General features: G+C 52.4%; 4 protein-coding genes across 4 annotated transcripts; 1 reads left to right on the top strand and 3 right to left on the bottom strand.

Annotated features, from left to right (window-relative positions):
• Window positions 1-868: 868 nt before the first annotated feature.
• On the bottom strand, window positions 869-2570 carry N7458_010372 (putative C2H2 finger domain protein; the record flags this gene model as incomplete). Its single annotated transcript, XM_056913754.1, has 2 exons — window positions 869-1701; window positions 1742-2570. The coding sequence occupies 2 exons, from the start codon at window positions 2568-2570 to the stop codon at window positions 869-871; spliced, it is 1662 nt and encodes a 553-aa protein (XP_056762603.1).
• Window positions 2571-6091: 3521 nt separating this feature from the next.
• N7458_010371 (putative S-adenosylmethionine-dependent methyltransferase) lies at window positions 6092-7321 on the bottom strand (the record flags this gene model as incomplete). The annotated part of the gene is made up of 2 exons (XM_056913753.1): window positions 6092-7007; window positions 7263-7321. 2 exons carry the CDS (start codon window positions 7319-7321, stop codon window positions 6092-6094), a joined length of 975 nt encoding a protein of 324 aa, XP_056762602.1.
• Window positions 7322-8322: 1001 nt separating this feature from the next.
• dspD (putative protein-tyrosine phosphatase) lies at window positions 8323-10452 on the bottom strand (the record flags this gene model as incomplete). The annotated part of the gene is made up of 1 exon (XM_056913752.1): window positions 8323-10452. One exon carries the CDS (start codon window positions 10450-10452, stop codon window positions 8323-8325), a length of 2130 nt encoding a protein of 709 aa, XP_056762601.1.
• Window positions 10453-16271: 5819 nt separating this feature from the next.
• On the top strand, window positions 16272-18869 carry N7458_010369 (putative LPXTG-motif cell wall anchor domain protein; the record flags this gene model as incomplete). Its single annotated transcript, XM_056913751.1, has 1 exon — window positions 16272-18869. One exon carries the CDS (start codon window positions 16272-16274, stop codon window positions 18867-18869), a length of 2598 nt encoding a protein of 865 aa, XP_056762600.1.
• Window positions 18870-19224: the final 355 nt, after the last annotated feature.

The raw sequence follows: 19224 nt of genomic DNA, 5'->3' as shown, positions 1-19224 counted from the left end.
TGAATGATACTTGACAAGGCTACGATTGGGTAGACGAAAATGTTGTTTCATGAGTTATATTCATTGCGTACCCCGTCCAAAGGGTTCATTGAGTACATATGGGAGAGAAGATGAGAGAGTGCGTACGTGCAGGATATGTGATGGAGGAGGAGAACAAGGAAAACGACGGAGAGGAAGAGAGAGAGGACGAGATCACGCGTGGCATATGAGTATGGTTTCAAGGTTCGGTACGAACAAAAAGAAAAAAACGAGGTGTATATGTGCGAGCTGGAGAATGACGGATGGGAAAGCCCAGGAAAGAAGACAAAGAAATAAGGATCAAGGTAACAGGACGAGCTCGTAGGTATTGTGTGGGTTTGGGATATTGAAGATAATGAATATGCGCCGGCCATTGCAAAGAAGGCCATTTATGGGGTTTCCAGAAAAGAAAGAGGCAGAAGAACAATGGAATAGCAGAAGCAGAGGCAAAAAAAAGACTGAAGAGAGAGATGGGGAGACAACAGTTGGGTCAAGGAGACATGATACATGGGATTCCCTCAGTCCAATAAGGGGTTCCCGAAATCTTAGACAGGCAGTGTGCGAAGAAGATACCATCTCTGCACTATTCCCCGAGGCGGCCGGGCTACTATCATCATGAAAGTTGAAAGTGGCCGACCGATCGAGTTCCCAGAGTAGCATCCCATTCATTATGCAATATGCATGTCAAAAACATGTAAACAAGAAAAATTTCTCATGTGAACAGAAAACGCTCAAGCTCGTACATTTCGTCATGAAAGGGGTCGTCGCTCGGCCCATAGAATTGGCCATGGCGGCGGCCCACTGTCTGGCTCGAAGCAGGTGCATGGCAGGAAGTAGAACAGGAAATAATCTACTCCTCCATGTGACCAAAGACGCCGTCGTCATCGTCATCTGCAGGGGCTCGGCGGCTGCCAAAGTCGACATCTGCGTTGCGTCGGTGACGGGACTCCCGAGCGGTAGCCTCGTTACTGCCGTTTCGTGCGCCACGCTCATCCGACACCTTGTATGAGAGTGATGGATTGAGCGAGGCGGAGAGGAAGGCATCGGCATTGGAGTTGCGGCGATAGGCCTCGTTCATCGGACCGGGGCCGGAGTGACCCAAGCCAGGGCTCAAGTTTCCAGGCTGGCTGCCCGAGTCGAGGTAACGAGCCGGCAAGGGAGGGACAGGAGGCACATCCGGAGTCATAGCCACTGGTCCCGTGCGGGGAGTGCCGAAGTTGCACAGCCCGATGGCGGCTGCCAGATCCGCCTCGTCATCCTCGTGAAGTCGGGTGTCTGCGGTGGAAGGACGGGTGTCGATGCTCGACTTGCGGAAGTGAGAGAAGGCAGGGGAATGCAGCGGGGCACTGCCGTTGTACGAGCTGGAGGGGATCGACTGGTAGGAGCGAGAGAAGGCGTTGCTGATGCTGGGGCGCTTGGTCCAGTTCGCTGGCATGCCAGACATCTCAAAGTCGTCGTCTTCCTCCTGCTCATCCATCGGGGGTGGCGTGGTCTCGGCGGAGCTGATCCCATCACGCACGACCGAAGAGGCATCTGGCGAAGCGGAGGAGAGTTCCGACTCCGCATCGGGGGACTGTTCGGGGGTGTCGTCGTCCACGTTCATGTTGACCAGCACTGTGGCAGCCTCGAGCAGCTGCACTTGCTGGTGCTTGGAAATGAGTAGTTTCGAGGTAATCGACCATGCTGGGTCATGTTCCCACCTAATTTGCCACAAAAAATTTACACGTCAACCGGATGCCACCAGAAAATTGTGGGGGGGGAACGAGGAAGATAAAAATGGTAAAGTAGTGAGGGGAGATTGAGGGAGGAATGACGACGAGAGGGGGGTTGAATGACCACGAGGGCGACCTGCACAGAGCCGACATGGTGCATACTCCCGATCGAACGAGAAGACGGCCGGGCGACATGGGGGATACACACATATGCTTGGACAAGCAGCTGCCATGCTTATATCCTTTGCCGCAACGGTCGCAGCGGAGGTCCGCGGGGTTACGCTTCCCATCGGTCTTCATGTGGGCACCTTCGCTGGCTCGACGGTTGCGACCCTTGGGAATGGGCTTGCCGTCCTCGTCGGAGTTGCTGGGAGAGGGCTTGCGAGCGACTGGTGGTTCCTGGCTGGGGCTGTTCATACTTCGAGACAGGTATGAACTAAATCCAGAGGCACCTCCGACCGAAGTGGATTCCAGTCCCTTTCGGGCCCCCAGGCTCCGACGATGCGCAGCACCCATGGGGAGCGAAGCGGCCTCGCCGCCTTCCTTCATCGACGCGGCGATCGCGGCCGCGGCATGGGCTGCGGCGGTGGTCACACTCTTGCGGCGGGTTATGCGGTGGTTGGCATTGACGGCACCCAGCGATATCGAGTGAGCGTGTTGTCGTGGGGTGGTGTTGGGGAGAGGACGCGAGAGGGACAATTCCTGGGTGGGTGGCAACACCATCAGTACATTGAACGGCGACCGAATGTGGGAGGGGAGGGAGGAGGAGAAAGAGGACTCAGGGCCAAAGCCAAGAAATTGGGAGTCGGCATTGAAGCCACATACTTTGAACGAAGCCATCGTGAAGGACTTTCTGGCACCTTTTTTTGAAAGCCCTTGGAGTGAGGAGGCACGCTCAATTCCGGGTGGAAGTTGGTGGAAGTATACGGAGATTCGGAGGGTCGGGGCGGGTAGTGGCCGGGGTTCGGACGAATCGAGAGTGTATATGGGAAGTGGTGGGAAGAGAAGGAGTTGAGAGAGAATCGAAAGGGAAGTTCGAATGAAAGCAAGAAGCGAAGAATCCAGGGAAAAGTGAGGAGGAGAGGGGAAAGGAAAAAAAAAGTTAGGAACCTAAAAAAAAAAGCAGGGGAGGAGGAAGAGGAGAAAGGAGGAGGAGGAGGAGGAGTCTGGGTACAGTACCGCGAGTCCAAGAGTCCAAGCCCTCCGGTATGGTGGTGGCCCACCAGAAATCGCTCATTGTCTTTGCGGGGGCTTTTCCCTTTGAGCATGCGGGGGGGGGAATCTCCGTAATCATGGTATTCCCATTTATTTTTAAATGTAGTACAAAACGACTGATTGTTCTACAGTTATACCCGAATATTCTACGACTTTTTGTGGTCGACAGGAGGGAGGAAAAAAGAGTCACCTAATATCTACTCGTCGCTATCGTGGGCCATTTCTGTGTGTGTGTGTGTGTGTGTGTGTGTGTGTGCAAGGCGACAGGCTGGATGATGCGATAAACCATGGCTCCACTTCGCTTCTGGGATTCCGGGACCGACACAGAACTGGGAAACCTGCCTGTGCCGCCCCCTCTGTTGAAACTGACATCAGGCGTTGGACGGATTTATAGAGGTCTTCCCCCATGCATCGAAGGGGATTCGAAGCTCCAAGGAAGGGAAGGGTGATGGCTGGTTCGAGGAGGGATGGGGATGGTGCGCACTTCCCCTCCAAATCCTTCCGCTATGGCGTTCTGCGCAGGGCAGAGTTCAGGGTCTTCCGGAGTATTGGCACGTCCTTCCAGGTACCCATGTATCTGGGGAAGGAGGCATGCGCAAGACTGCTGCATCTGTCCATCAGTCGCCATTGTTTTCATTGAGTCCTCCCGATTGTCAACGGTCATGTTTGGGCGACAGACAAAAAAACTTCTAAGCAGGGTGACTCGGAGGGAACATCTGTTGCCTGACGATCACCCGCCAGGATCACAAGGGGAGGGGTATAATCTGGGTAAGCGGGAATGGGAATCGGGTCTAGGTTAAGTCTGTCAGTCACTTCACTATACGGGGAAATGGTTTCCTAGCCAAAGGAGACAGCCGCAGACTGCTCAGGTACCCCCCCCCTCGTTCTGGTGATATCCTGTCCGTCCGACTCAGTCGTCAGAAGAGGTGCTCGTGTCCCGATCACCTGCATGGTATCGACCGGTCTAAGACCTCGTCCGGGTGGGGCCCAGTGATGTCATGGCCCAACCGGCCAACAACCGGGCAGACGTTCCATTTGAGGATCCAATCGACATCCAGTGGATGTTCAGTGCCAAAGTGGAGTCGGCGGATGTGGAAGGCGATAGGAGAAGTCACGGGATCAGGTGACTCACGCTCTGACCGGCCACGTCACGTTACTCCCGTACACTCTGTCCAAGGAATCACGTTACTCGGATCGATGTATAATCCCCTCGATGTGCAGGTGTCCTTGGAATAATAATATTGGCTGAAGATGAGGCTAGCGTGAGTATCAATCCAAACTCACCTAATTCCTGCTCTTGTTAAAATAGCTCGAGCGCCTAGGCCTAGTCCGACGATCAGATCTCCTCTGGTCGCGCCAGCCCGCGCGCTAACGCTAGCCCAAGAGGATCATTACTCCGCGCAGTCAAAGCCCCCCTTCAGGTGCTCCTGACTCCTGGACCGGCGTTCCAGTCCACGTTCCAGCGCTACTGGGAGTACCTACGGGGGAATTAGCTAGCCTGAAAGCGCCCCCGCAGTTAGCAGCTAGCACCCAGGTACCACCCGCGCCCGAGATGGAGTCGCGAGCTTTACTCCGTACCTTGAATCGCGAGTTAGTTACAGTACTGTAAAACAAGACGACTTAGTCATATGGGGCGATGAGATAACGCAATCACAAGGTCCCGATCGTTGGTAATGATAACTGCCTAACGAGCATGTCTATCTCTCACCCAGGAAACAAGACAGCCTGGCTCATTCCCACGCCCATCCCTCAGTCTGACACGCCAGCCCCAAACATTCTTCGCACAAACATGGGTTCCTGCGGCTGACGGGGGTGGGTGGCTATGCAGATCATGCTTCAGCTCAGCAAATCATGCCACCAACGAAGCTCCTCGAACAAAACAATCCTATTCGTAGGGTATTTTTCCGGGCTAATCTCATTGATGAGCCAATCATTTTGTGGTACTGGACATAAGATTTTCTCTGACAAATGCCAGCTGAACATCCCAGAAAAAGCAATTCTCTCGATTCAAGGAAAAAAAAAATGTCGCGCAGCTCTTGGGTTTCTTTCCTCCAATCTCATACCTTCCATTCCTATCTCCACTATGGACAAGGGTACGAAGACAGGCGGAGTACAAGAGGTCTTGTGTAGCGTAAATAGGGTGGGCCTTCCATTTGTATGTAGCCAACAGAGGCCACACGATTCACAGGGGTGCGATCATTGAGGGAGATACATAGTATAAGAGGGTATGACCCCTAGTCTCCAAGATTTGGCTGCACATACGATACCACGCTCGCATACTATTCTGTCTCTTTAACCTGGATGTAATCACGTTTGTGTTATCCGGCCAATTACGCTTTCATATGTGATACATCATCTTAGAGTCCCAGAGCCAGATCCATTATTGGCAAACCTTGAGACCTTTCTAGAACCAGCCGAAAAATATGTAAATATAGCCTTCCTTGAGCTTAGGCTTGTGCCTTCTTACTACATTCATGCCTACGACCAGCTCCTCGCATCTCCCTCACCACCACCATTATTGAACCTCCTACGTCAACAACAGACTTCCATTGACGATGTAGAGGCCTGCTCGAACACATAGTCCTCAGTAGATCTCTAACATGCCTTTTTGGCTCGGTGCATCTCTGACGATATGTTTTCGTCCGACAATGGCCCTCGCCAGCATCTGCTCTACTCGCCCCCGCGCTATGCCGAGCTGAAAAGCATAGTCCCATCCTACCCCCTCCAGGCTAAGAAGTTGGAGGTAGTTGTGGGACATTAGAGCAGAAGCAACCGAAGGAGGACAGCTGTTTTCACACTTTCTATGAATTGCAAGGAAAGTCGCCGCGGAAGAGTTCGAGGATGGAGAGCGCAAAACTCATGGACAAGCAGTCGACCGCACAGAAAGTGGCTCCTTCGATTTGGAGTGTATAAAAACAAGATGGTGATTGACCTCGACGGTTGTCCTCAAACTTGTTCGTCTCCAAAGTATTCAATTCCGACCTTCGAGTTGGATAATATCCTCGCCAGGTGCTACTCTGTCTTCCCTATCCTTCCATCGCTTTCTGGTATAACGATCCTGATGATAGACTTGTACGGTAGACAATGAAGACAAAAAAGTGTCAAATCCTTTTATATATAGCATTTCTTCAAATATTTGCCATCAATCACTCAACCCGCTGAAAACACACCGTACAAACACCCTGCCCTTCCTGCCCCCCAAACCTAAATCGCGGATACTCAACACGCCCCCAAAGAACCAACCGATCCCCCTCCATCCCACCAACAAACCACTTCATAAGCTCCTCCTCCGTCCAATTGCAACTCGTCACAATCAAAAACCCACCCTTCCGGACCAACCGTCGCGCAATATCAGGATACCGCTCACACACGCGCGTCGCCTTGGCATCGTCCGCCAGCGAGATCGCGTCGAATGTCCCCTTGTCCAGGACGATATCGAAACCACCTGCGTCGTAGGGGAACCAGGGGAGCGTTTCATCGCTAGAAGCGGGAGTCACAGTCACGCCGGACTCGGAGAGGAGAGCCTTGGAGCCGAGGATATCCCATTCTTCGAATTGGATAGGTGCTGGTTCGGGGGATTCTTCGCCTGTATCCGTCCGATTCTCTTCTTCCACCTCATCCTCGTCATCTTCTTCATCTTCTTCATCCTCGTCATCAGTCCTATACGCAGAATGCCCCCGAGCCCGCTGCAACTCCCGCGCCAACTCCACACTCCGCGCCGAATAATCAACCCCAACCATCTTCCCCGCGAAACGGCCTTTCTTCCGCAACAGCGCGAGCATACTCCCGTTTCCCGTACCAAGATCCAAGATAGACGGTTGCGTCTGGCCCTCTGCATGGGTATTCGTATTCCGCGGTGCGAGCGGGAATGATCGTCTCGTTAGGAAGCGGAGGACTTTCTCGGGTGCGTTATGCTCGGAGAACCATGATGTGCCGGGGTCATCTTCGTCGTTGACATCGGAGGATGCGTCCGAGTCTGCGTCGGAGGATTCTGGTTTTGAGTCTGGCGCGGCGTCGGCGTGGGAGATGTGTGCGAGTGTGCGGGCGTAGTAGGTTTCCCAGCTGTTGGCGGGGTGGGGTTAGTTAGGTTGCATATTTATCGGGATGAGTGGGAGGTAGCTAATTGGTGTAGGATATTCTATTTGGGGGGTTTGGAATGGGAAGTTGACAGCGAATTCAAGCTTCTCGATTGCGTAGGTAGTTCGTGTTGCCCCATCCTCCTCTTTGTGGAGGGGAGAGGAGGGGCGCAACGCGGGGGCTTTTGGGTCGACCTTTCGTGTCCGTCTCCGGGGTTTGCGTAGACTCAATGGTACTTACTAGTCCTTTGTGCCCAGCTCACTGGGTGAGAGATAGGCTGGGTGTGTATCTTCTGCCATTATCTGTGGTGATTGACAAGTGGTACAGTATTTGCTGCGAGGGAAAAATTTGGGTGAGAGTGCGGAGGACGTTGCCTTATCTGTTATCGATTTCAGCCCCAAATTGATACTTATCAACGCCGCCCGCCGCCTGGAGTACCGAACCGTGGTTAAGCTACGATTGTTTACAGGCTGATTTACAAAGGATGTTGGGGAGAAAGTATTCAAGCTCGAAGCTGTTTCATTTCTATAGTCGGACTGCGCACAGGGGGTATTTGTCATTCCTTTCCCTCGACCCAACTGCCCAACTGCCTTCACAGATCCAATCTGGATACCTGAGCACAGGCCGAGAGATCGAAGGAATAAATAAGCACACGGAAAAGACAGAAAAGATAGAAAAGGTTGAAAGCGAAGGCCTTGCCGCGAGGGGCAGGATGATCAGATAAGAGATGAAAATAAAAGGTAAAAAAGATGAAAAGCGATGGTTGTGATGGACGATGCAGTCCAATCAATGCATAAAAGGAAATGGGGCCAAGTCATCTTCCCCGTGAAATAATATTACAGGTACCAGGGTCGAGGAAGATAGACGAGAGTCTTCCGCAAACACCCACGGCATGAGAAAGTGCTCATGCTAGTGTCGCCGGGAATGGTTTGACGATGGCGAGAAGGAGAATAGAAGCGATAGAGGGAGCTCTGGGCGAGAGAAGGGGCGCAGCGCCCACCCATGCATTCCGGTTTTGAAAGAGAAATCAACATGCGACATGCGAGTCGAAAGGTGATGAACGACAGCAAAGCCTGCTTTGGTCATGGAAATCATCAACCCAGTCAGGATAGGGGTATATGACTGGAGAACAGAATTGAAAAAGCTTGGAGCGACCGAAAGGAAGAGAAACGGGAAAACGGGCCGCGAATGAAATGAAGAAAATACGATCCTGATGTCAAGGATCAAGAAGACATGCAAAAATGTCGAGGTCGTGGAAATCATGTCAAAAGCCTGGATTTTGTGCACAGGTGAGAGAGAATTATAAGAACTCATCAATGTTCCTCAGGATCATACGCTCTCCTCCAACGGGAGGAGAACGGGGATCGGCGGTGTCTTTAGCATATTGCACCGAGCTAGCGCTTTCGGTCATCGTGGTATCAAGTCCCCGAGAAGATAGTGACGGTATGGGTAGAGGCGGTGCAAGGAAGCCGGTGGTTCTTGGGGAGAAGAAGCCAGCACCTGGATCGGGGGATCGTGGAGCATCACGAACGAACACGTGAGTCTGGACGAGCGGATCGCAGCTGCTGACACTTCGTGGTAGACCGCGTGGGCGACCAGATGCAGGCTCCACAGACTGAAACTTCTGTCGGAAGGGCAGTGGGCGTGGGGACAAACTGCGCTTGGGAGATCGATTCCCATTATCACTAGTCCTTGGGCGCAAGGAGTTGGTCGGTGGGGTGGAGAGGTACCCAATTGACGGCGCCTGTGAAAGACCGGCAAGTGCCGGTCGCTGCTGAGCCTCGACTCGCTCCGCACGAGTAACTTGAGGCTCTGAGCTTCGGCGACCAGTTTGAACAAACCACTCGCGAGGAGCTGGTCGCGAGGAAGGAGATCCTCGCATCAAGCGAGACCGAAAGTCGGTGAGTTGGTAGATGAGGCTCATGTTCGGTCCCACCCACTGGCTGCGTCCCTTGACCAGTTCATACACCGAATTAAAATCCAAATTTCGATTCTTGTATAATCCATACGCGATCACCAACGAAGCTGAGCGACTTGCGCCCAACTGGCAATGAATGAGGACTCTTTTACCCTGGGCTATCCTGTCGTCAACCAGTTCACACAGAGGGAGTAGATCGTCAAGGATCTCCGAGTTGTGATCCCAGCCAACGTGGATGTACTCGGGGGTAGTAGATTTAGGTGTGGGGGTGGTCGGGGTCGCGGACCCAGATTCTGAAGGCAGGTACTCAAACGCAGACTTGAAGGATATTTCAGAAATGGCAGTTTGGGGATCCCCGCCAGAGAACCGTTTCGAGGCCCTGGAGGCGTTGCGCCACGTACTCATGACCGTATCATTTCGCGCTTCATTTGCCGTGTTGAAGGGATTCTTGACTTCTTTGGCGACATTAATTACCACGTCGAATTGACCAGCTTCCTCTGCTGTAGGTTCCAGGTACAGGAACACGCCAGTGTCATATATCCGAATCGGTCCATTGGGATAGCCGCGGTCGGTGCCACGAGTAGACTCCCGCGAACCCGTGGGTTCGTCCTCTTCCGCCAGTTCGGGAATCACGCGGTGAGAGAAAGTCGAGCCATCATCGGGCATGGATGTCAACGGAGAGACAGCATCTTCAGATGACGTGCCCGATAGGCGCCGGATGCCGTGATGCGACGTTGGTCGAGGAAGTTGCATACCACCTCGCGGGGCGAAGCCGGGGGACGTGATCGAGGCAAGGGAGGGTGATGATTCGGTATGCCGCAGGGACTGGCGTCCCAGAGGGGTCGGAGGAACCAAGTCGGGAACATTGCTAGTGAATGATTTGTCGAAGCCCGGGGTGAGGATGGTGAGGTTTGCAGGGCGCCGCCGGCTACTCTTTGGAGGAATCTGAATGGGAGAGGGTGGGGCGGAGAGGTGATATTTTGACGTAGTCTCGATCATGGATGCAGTCGCAATAGAGGGTCGGGACTGCGAGGGCAAGGGCATGCGTAATGAGAGGTTCTTTAGGTTGCGTGCTCTTCGACCGGGCGAGTCCGGGCGCGCAGGGTTTGAAGCTGGCAATAACCTGGAGCTGTCGGAGATCATGGTGGACAGTGGGGCAACCTCCACCGGGCGGAGATGTGGTGTAAATTTAGGATAAGATAATGGCATTGCCGAAGGGGTCTCTGGAGAAGAGCTTGGGGAAATATCGCCCGTGGAGGGAGAGTCGAACGGTGAGATGGTGTTGGTGGGTGAGGACTCCGTTGAGCCCGAGGTCATGGACGAGATACTTTCGCGATGCACGGAAGGAAGGAGTCGTCGCGACGAATTCGTATTGACTGGAACATGGGCTGGGACTTGGAGTGGATGAATCGTATGCTCGTCCTCTTTATAGCACGAAGGGAATCCACCATATACCGACATAAACGATGGGAACGAGTCCGGGAAGGACGGTGGACTTGTTTGTACCGGCATGATTCGGGCCACTTCGCGAGAGGCGTGGGGGGAAAGGCTCAGGTTCCTTTCCACCTGTGCTTGAAGGAGGGGAGGAGGAGCGTCGTGTGCACCGAATTTAGAGAAGCATTCGGATCGAAGACAGGATAGGGTTGTCGCCTGCGCAATTAGGGAGGGAGAGTATCTCGTTCTTCGGCAGAAAGGGTATCACGTCAGCTTTGAGGCTTGAGGATAGTTCGGGAATTGAAGTCAAGCGGGCGCAAGCTGCAAGGGCTGAAACTAATGATCGGCATCCACGCAGACCAGACGAGAGCAGGGGAGATGGAAAAACATCCGCAGGCACGAGTCTTATTGTCCAGGAAGAGGACTTGAAACGATGCACGATGGGGGTGGAAGAGCGATCGTAGATTCGGGCTTCAGGTGGCTCACATACCAGATTCTCAAGCCACAGCCGATCCGTCAAGGTTGAGTCCAGTATAATGAACATTCAAGTCCGTTTGGAAAGCGTTCAAAAGGGCGTACGGTTGAAAGGGGTCAAGGAGCGACAAGGAAGAAATGAAGAAGAAACAAAGGTGATGATTGAAACTCCCCCGAGAAGAATGGACTTGGAGCGGGGAGAAGAAAGCCCTTGGAAAATAGTTGAGGGGGGGTATGGTCGTTCCTCCGGGGAATGACGGGAATGTAAAGGAGAGTTATGGAAACAAGAAACTGGATCGAACTGTGAAGAAGTCCCCGGACCGAACGAAGAGGGTGAAGAGGAGGAAACCTGAAAGGGGAGTTTCAAGAAGAAAGGGAGGGGAGAAGAGGAAGAAGAGAATAAAGGCTGAAGAGGGAGACGGATGAGGGTGAGGCGACTTGGTGGAAGCCGCGAAAATAATCATGGACCCTTACTGGTGTTATTTATTTATTTATTATTATTATTATGATATTATTTACTGTCCATACTACTGGCATACATCCAGTCCATGATTCTGATTCGAGCTTGGAGGCTCCTGCTCCAGTTCAAGATCCCAGGTAGGAATAGCGGGAGGTCGACCAGAAAGATCGAATTTCCAGTATGTATTACTATTATTATGATTCTGATTATTATTATTTTTCTGATTGTGGTTACTGTATTTTCTGATAAATAAAAAGGATCAACTAATGGGAGGACTCGTAACCACTATTCTACCAACTCTGGTACGGAGTATCCGGTATGATACTGTATGGGATACGACGATGTTTTATAGTTCTGAGGACGAAGGACTGCCCTTAAGGCTTGTGGTAGTACTCCTGGGCTCCATCCCAGTCAGAGATCTCCGATTGCAGGCCCACTGTAATTTAAAGGAAATCGTGTTTCGGGTGACTTTCTGTCGAAGTATGGAGACGCAGGACTAAAGAGAAGCCGTTCGATCGAAGTATATTGCATGGGACCAGATGTACTCGGTACCTCCAACAAGGCTGTGTATCTCCCCCTCCAACTGAGTATGGAGTACCACTGTCAGACAAACGTTACCTGGTCGAGGCGGACGGGGTGGCTTCCTTGTAGCTCTAATTTTAGCCGCCGAGGCGTCGTGAGTTGACTCGGCGCCAAACGCACGCAGGTGAGAGGCCCATGCTGGCTGAACCCTCCCTTTCACACTCGTCACGACCATGATGGACCGAGTATGATGGTTGATTGATACGTTCCCAAGCCTTTGATCTATACTTCTTCTATACTTCCTTTTTGGACAGTTCTCACAACTGTACTCCCGTACTCTGTATAGTGGCATGCGCTTCATTCTCGATGGCGTGCGAAATGTCCCAGATGTCTTCCCCTCCCCCCCCCCCAAAACCCTAGGATCCACCTTGAGCCTGGAGGTCCCACCAACAGCTGCGCCTTGGGGAGATGTTGAGTGAGGAGGATGATTATTGACTGGCGGAACATCGCTGGACTGTCCCTACGGTCCATAGAGGCGATTTAGTAGCGTTCTTCTGTGCGACATTGACTGTTCCATTATGCAGCTCTTTCCTGGTGAGTGTATATTCACGTCGGCATCTGTAAGATATAGAATCTCTCAGGATGTATCGGAAAAAATACATCCAGTAGAACGATAAATACAGCAACATCAACAACAACAATGGCAAGTGGTTTCCAAAGATCCGCGCTTCGAATACCCAGAATATGCCCAGAAAGTCCGGGCACGTTACGTTGCCTGATTCGAGAATTCCAAATTTGGTCCTATCCGAGCCGTCCTGGTGCACGGTTCCCTGTTCACGGGCTGGAGGGAACCTGCCGCAGGGATGATTCAAATTTCAATAGGATCGAGCGGGAGCTTAGGGCACATGGTGCCCCTGCACCTAGCCGTCTCTCTCTCTGTCGAAGGACTCATGGAGGAACATAAGACGTAATTAATCCGGTGTATTCGAGTTATACGCTGTTCCTCTGTATGAAATCTGCGTATTGCTACTGTACGGCACACACACACGGCTCATCGGGTGAACGGTGGGCGGGCTGATCCATGGGAAACACACTGGGATGGTCCGCTGAACCAGCAAACTGCTGAAATGAAAGGGCGAACAGAAAGTCTCCGACCCGCTAATGTAGCATGGATTCCTCCGATAAGTCAGGTCAAGGGTATATTTTTTACCAGGTACTAACAAGGCAGTGGTAGACTACTCATAGAACCATGTATATAAGCTAGTTCAGCATTTCGTACTCCGTTCATAATGCAATATCTCCATGGACTAAGTAAAATACGGTTTTTTTTTTTTTGAGGGGCAAATAATACACGCCCTGACCCAACATCTGAAACCCCGGAGCCTGATGGATCTGAGGAGGCGGTTCTGAAACACACCAGCCCGGCGCTAGTCGACACTAGTTGCCCTTGGCAAAGGCAGCATGCAGCCTATCGCCGTTGATTATCACCTTGGCCTGGCTGCCGTCAGTCGATACTTGCTGATTTCGGCGATCGTTGTGAACTTGGTGTTGTGCATGGAAAATTGGCGTGCTGATTGATGGACACCGCAGGGTAAATGGTATTGAGGATGTCATTCTTCTGATCTCACTCACCTTCTTTCTACAGTACACTGGTTATACCCATCGTTGTGGCAGGAGATCGTTACTCTGCTTCGTTTATTCGTGACTTTCTCAGCACCAGCATGACCAGCTGAGCCCGAATCTTTTCCAGTCTGTGAGATAAGGAATGATCGGCCTGCCCACGTGGAAGTCCTGAAACTTGATCCATGCCTATCGCGGCGGAGTGATGGTGGGCATGGCGTTCACAGCCCTCAATAGACTACAGTACTCCGTTCTCGTACTGTACCTTGTAAGCAGTAATCTCAAGCAGTCTTAGCGAATCATTTTTTAGATACCATGGAGGTATTCAGCCCATCAGATGGAAGCCTGCCTGCTACTACAGTACATACTGTAGCTGACTGTACCGACCTTCTCGAAGTAGTCTATGATCAACAGCTCTCGCTAGACCAACCACACCCATACCCCCTCTACCAGTTTGATAACTACTAATTCTGCCAGTCGCCTGCTACACTTCCCAGTCTGTATCATCTCCAGTCAGCGCGTCCCAAATAGATTGCAGTTCCTAGCCGCGGATCCTTCGTGAACGCGAAACGTTTCACAACGAACCCAATAATTCTAAAAATATCAAACCGCAGCCCCATCCCCCCCCTTAACCAACAGACTGTCAGAGCCAGGATAGGTCAAGCTTACGTTGCTTCGTGTTTCGCCTATGTTTCGGGCCCATTTGCCACCTGCTCCTGGGAGTTGTTTCGGTTACCGAGCAGGACTTGTAGGGAAGGGGGGCTGCGGGCGCCTGTTTGAAGTCAAGTTTCATTCCGGAGGATACCCCTGGGCATAATGATTGGTGGGTTCGTGGGTTGATGGAACGAGTGGGCTGTCCAATTGATGCTTGCTCCAGGTAGAATATATAGTAATAAGTAGAGGTTCACCGGCCAACCAGCGCTATGGCCAGTCTCGATATTAATTCTGGAGGCTGTGCTTGAGCCAATGGATCGTTGCCGTATCAGATATATTCTGAAGCTACATGAAAATACTACTGGCTATATGGGGGCCAGAACAGGACTCCTGGTCTGGTGTCTTGATGAGGCACTGCAACCAAGTTGAATTGCGGTCTTGACTAGAATCTCACTGAACTCCGTGCTTGTATACGAGACGAGAGCCGCTTGTTTACGATATAACTGAGTGCCTCAGCTACAGTGCTGTGCATAGCCGAGGGGAGAAATTACGAATCACTCTCTCCATCGCTAGTATCAGACTTGTCGATGACTGAAAACGGGCACTGCTTGGGAAGTATATTGCCGGCCTGGGCAGTCGTTTGCTACGACAGAGAGATATCGTTCTACTCCTGTACTTGGACTTGTGTTTTGCATGGTCAAACCAAGTGCGAACCTCTTCTTGATTGGGCACCAAAGATGCAACATAATCCAAGTTGAAATAGTATTCCAGCTCTCTAGTCAGTTACTATATTTTGAACATCGGCTGCGAGATACGGTATGGAGTCAATCTCTGCATCTTCGGGGCTCAAGGAATATCTTGCTGGTTATCATGAGAGGTAAGCATGTAGTCTATTGGTCCATACAAAACAAGTCTCAATCGTCGCATAAGAAGTGCTCCCGTCGCGTCTAGATTGTCCTCTTCCCTCTTCGGTCTCCATACTTGACTCCAGATTCCGGGCCTGAAAGGATACTCAGACAACAGTCTGAACGTGACGTGAGCCACGTGGAAAAATTCTCCGCAAGGCAGGTCAAACAGATTGAAGAGAATCAAAATTCCACATAATAATAATAATAATCACTCTGGATGTATATCCACTGTACTTCAGAATAACGGAAGATCCGGCTATGGGGATGTCGGCTCCGAGTCCGTGGCTCCTCTGGTAGGCGAACCATGGTTGGCACCTTTGTTTTGTTGTATGACTGGAAACGGTGGGCATGAAACAATCTTCTACTCCATAGATTATTGTACAGTCTTGATTCTGTTGGGACAACAAAATTTCTGCAGGTTCTATGGTCTGACCTTCGCAGATGGTTGGAAAGGGATAAGAGGATCGATTGCCTTCACTTAGGCCCTGCTAACGGCAGCAGGGTCCCTATTGGACCAAGTATTTGAATATATGGGGCTGTACTTCTGCAACCGTAGCCTTCATTTCGAGAAGTCTTACTAATAGCAGGGTGATAACTAACTTAGTTATAAGGAGATTAAATCAATCTCCCTTCTATGTGTTCAAGATGAGCAAGAAGATGATGTGCAGGCTATCTCAAAAGATGATTGAGAACCTGGATAAGAATAAGTCTCGAGAGAATAACTGGGCATTGCAAAAGACCCTGCCAGAGGTATAACCCGAAAGTGATTGAACCAAATCCTTTTAGCTGTATCAAACAGTAGTCCTTCATCGTGCGTAGGATCACGCCTGAGCTTTCTGCTCAAAGAGCCGTAAGAGCGGGCCTCGCCTCGCCCACAGTCTAATTTCCCAGCCACATGGATATTGTTCACTCGGTAAACACCCAAAAAAAAAAAAGCAAAAAAAAACAAGAACAAAAAGCAAAGTCTTCCAGAAATCTCCAAGGTCGACACATCAGAACTGAGTCTTTCATCACACTCGTGCGATTTGACGGTGTCACTTGGGACATTCTTGTTTGCAGCTGCAGTAATGTGCCGGGTGATCCACGATGCATACTCCCCAGTAGCTTTCCCCAGACCTACTTCGTGAAAGCAGCGGTGACCCGCGTCATTTCTTCCCGCAGCACACTGGCACTTGCAGACGAGCTTTTGCACAAACAAGGATCTTGGGATCCCAAGTCCATCCTGGAACCCGCTTTGGATCCTTCGATCCTATTCAATCATGGCATGGACTGGGACAACAAGCACCAGAACAGCCAACGGCCGCCCGTCGCTTCATCACATTCGGCCCAGCTTAGAACCGTGGGCGGGCCCCACTGGCACGACGGCCGCTACCACTGGTGAAACGTCTGTTCCCGACTCTGACACTCTGACCCCCAAGCGCTCCTCCTTATTGCACCGGTCGCACCAGTCTCGACGATCCGTTCCAAGCTTTCACATCCCCAGCCTCCAGAATCTCACAGCTTCAGATTTGGCTTTGGGGTTGGCGTCGACTCCCACTGCGAAATCATCCGCAAACTGCAACAACCGCAATTCCGCACCCGTCGTCGCATTCTCGCCCAACGTCTCCTCAGGTCCCAATGCCGGGCGACCTCAGAAAGACTCTCTCTCCCCTGTGCTTCGCCCTGATGTGAATAGCACCATGCCATCGAGTGTGGCATATTCCGAAACGAGGACCCTGGCGAGCGATCATGGTCGCACCTTAAACGGTGCTTATCGATTGGGGTCCGACAATAACAACACCCCGGAGATCGACGACGGCCGCCCCAAGAACGAAGATGTCTTCCTGAACATCGCAAGGACAGACTCGGGTCGCCGCGACTCCCTTGGTCGGTCGGATTTTAGACGGGTGAGTGGCCTTCCTACGCGCAGAGCAGGACTTGCTTCGTATGCCGCGAACTATTGCGCAACCCCGACCCTTTCTCCCGAGACGTGGAAGATAACTGACGGCGGAGGGGGTGAGAGTAAACAGTCGCGACTTGGATATTCTACTCAAAGCCTTCGGTCGCCAACCACGCGTGCCGACCCAGAACAAACCCCTTCCCCCGACCAACGCTTCAGCAACGCCGATAGCCCCTTGCCCGCCATCCACTCGGCCTCGGTCAACCTCTCCCCATCCGCTTCTGCCCACCCTCTCGATGACCCAGCTCGCTTCCGCTACTCGAGTCTGACCACCGGCTCGCGATCGGTAATCGGCGCTCCGCGCAGCAGACTTAGTCGAACGAGTCCAGAGACCTCTCCGCGTTCACCACCAGTCAACGGCGAGCGACGGCCATCCATCCACGAGCCGCGCCTACGACATTCCACACTATCCACAATTCGAAGCAGCCGCCAACCGTCCACGTCCGAGACAACGGAGCGCGCACGAGGGGAGACGGACAAGGCGCGCGATGGTACTGAATCTACTCTATCGACCAACGCACCTTCTACGGTCTGGGACGAACTAGACGACCTAAAGTCCCGCATCCGCAAGCTGGAACTCACCGGCAAACTGCCGCCGTCCTCGCAAGAAGCGATTTCCGGCGCAGCTCAGGAACGACCGCGAACTGCAGCAACCACGGTGACTGCATTGTCGACTTCTCCGAGACACCACCGCAAAGTCAGTACGCCCTCGGCGGACGCTGACTATGCGGCGCAGAGCCAAGTTCATCCACTCTTGCAGTCGGCACTGGCAAAAGCCAAAGATGTTCTGACTAGTGACGTGTACACGGCGCTAGAGGTGACCATCAAAGATGCGTTGACGCTATCCACCATGTTGGGCGTCAATATAGCTCCGTCGGGCACGGTCTCCGTCGTGAATGGAGGGTACACCTCGTCCGAGAGACATGCCCGCCGCAAAGCAGACAGCGTGTGTCGCAGCCTAACCGAGCTGTGTCTGGCTTTGACAGACAAGCAAGTGCAGAGAGATCGATCAACTTCGACGAGCCACGTTCCGGGAGCGCAACCTCAGCGGGCGAATGGCCGCGACAATGAATCCTTGGCGCCGGGGCTATCCTATCAACGAGCTTCCAGTCACGAACCAGAGGGTCTTGAGCGGCGTCCAAGCACGAGTAGCCGCATGTCCAGTCGCCTAGAAGCACGTAGACTGTCGTTGATCAACCCCGCTACTGCAACTGCGGCAGAGAGCAAATTACCTCACTCACCTCACTCGCCAAGTGTGGCTCCTCCTCCAAGTCGTCTCCATCGCATGTCGGCCTCTCTTCGCAGTCGCAGGCCACCAACTGATGAAGAGACCCCGGAGACCACAACCCCCCTAAATCGATCACTTTCCAGAGCCATGACAGAGGTGGGGACACCGAGTCCAGCGCAGAGTGTATCCCCACGACAGCGTTTATCCCATGGTGGTTCGGTGTCTCGCTCAATCCCGAGCGCTCAGCAGCAGCAGGAACAGCATGAGCCCCGTGCCTCGCAGTATCAGCAACACCCCGCCTCCTCTCAAACACAACAAGCTCAACCTCGAACCCCGACCACCTTATCTCAAACGAGTATTCCGTTCCGCCGCAGTTATATGACCCCGGCTGTCTACTCCCCTGCAACATCACGCAACAACATTCAGGCTGGATCTCGCCGGTATGGCCTCTCACCCAGTTTCTCCAGCACCACGCCGGGCTCTGTGGCCGAAGAGAGCCCTCGATCCTCTCAGCTAGATGCGTCCCAAACCCGCATCAGCGTGCCATCGGGCAAATCCGCTACCAGCTATACCCCCATTCAGCAACCTCGCCTCCGTACCAACAGCGTAGGCACGCGAAGATTCGGGCTGAGACGCCGCTCTGCCGCCACGCCCGACGACACCTTGAACTTGGACGACAGCATCGACTAACCCTTCTTGTCACGTTTTTCGCCCGGTACCGTGTCGCGTTATTTTCTGCTCTGCATGGCGTTGCAACCTCATCATGCATACCTACCAACTTGTTAGCAATCCGGTTACGCCTCCTTGATATCATATGTTCACGCAGCGTCCTTGCATTGATCTTATTTACGGAGATTTGTCTTCTGTTCGGCGTTCCGCTATCTTGTTCTTTAGACGTTTGTGCATGCATCCTGACTGAGTCTGGAGTCCTTGTCTGTCTGTCGCATTGTCCAGCTCAGCTCAATTCCATCCGTCCATCACCTTCAGCCAATCTGTGGCACTTCGACCTCTATCTTCGACATCGAGACACCGTTTCAGCTCTTTT

This window comes from Penicillium daleae, assembly GCF_028827525.1.
Source record: "Penicillium daleae strain IBT 16125 chromosome Unknown utg000008l_segment0_segment0, whole genome shotgun sequence".
Taxonomy (NCBI): Eukaryota; Fungi; Ascomycota; class Eurotiomycetes; order Eurotiales; family Aspergillaceae; genus Penicillium; species Penicillium daleae.
Note: the sequence above shows the minus strand (reverse complement) of the source record. Positions and strands in the feature narration are given on the sequence as shown.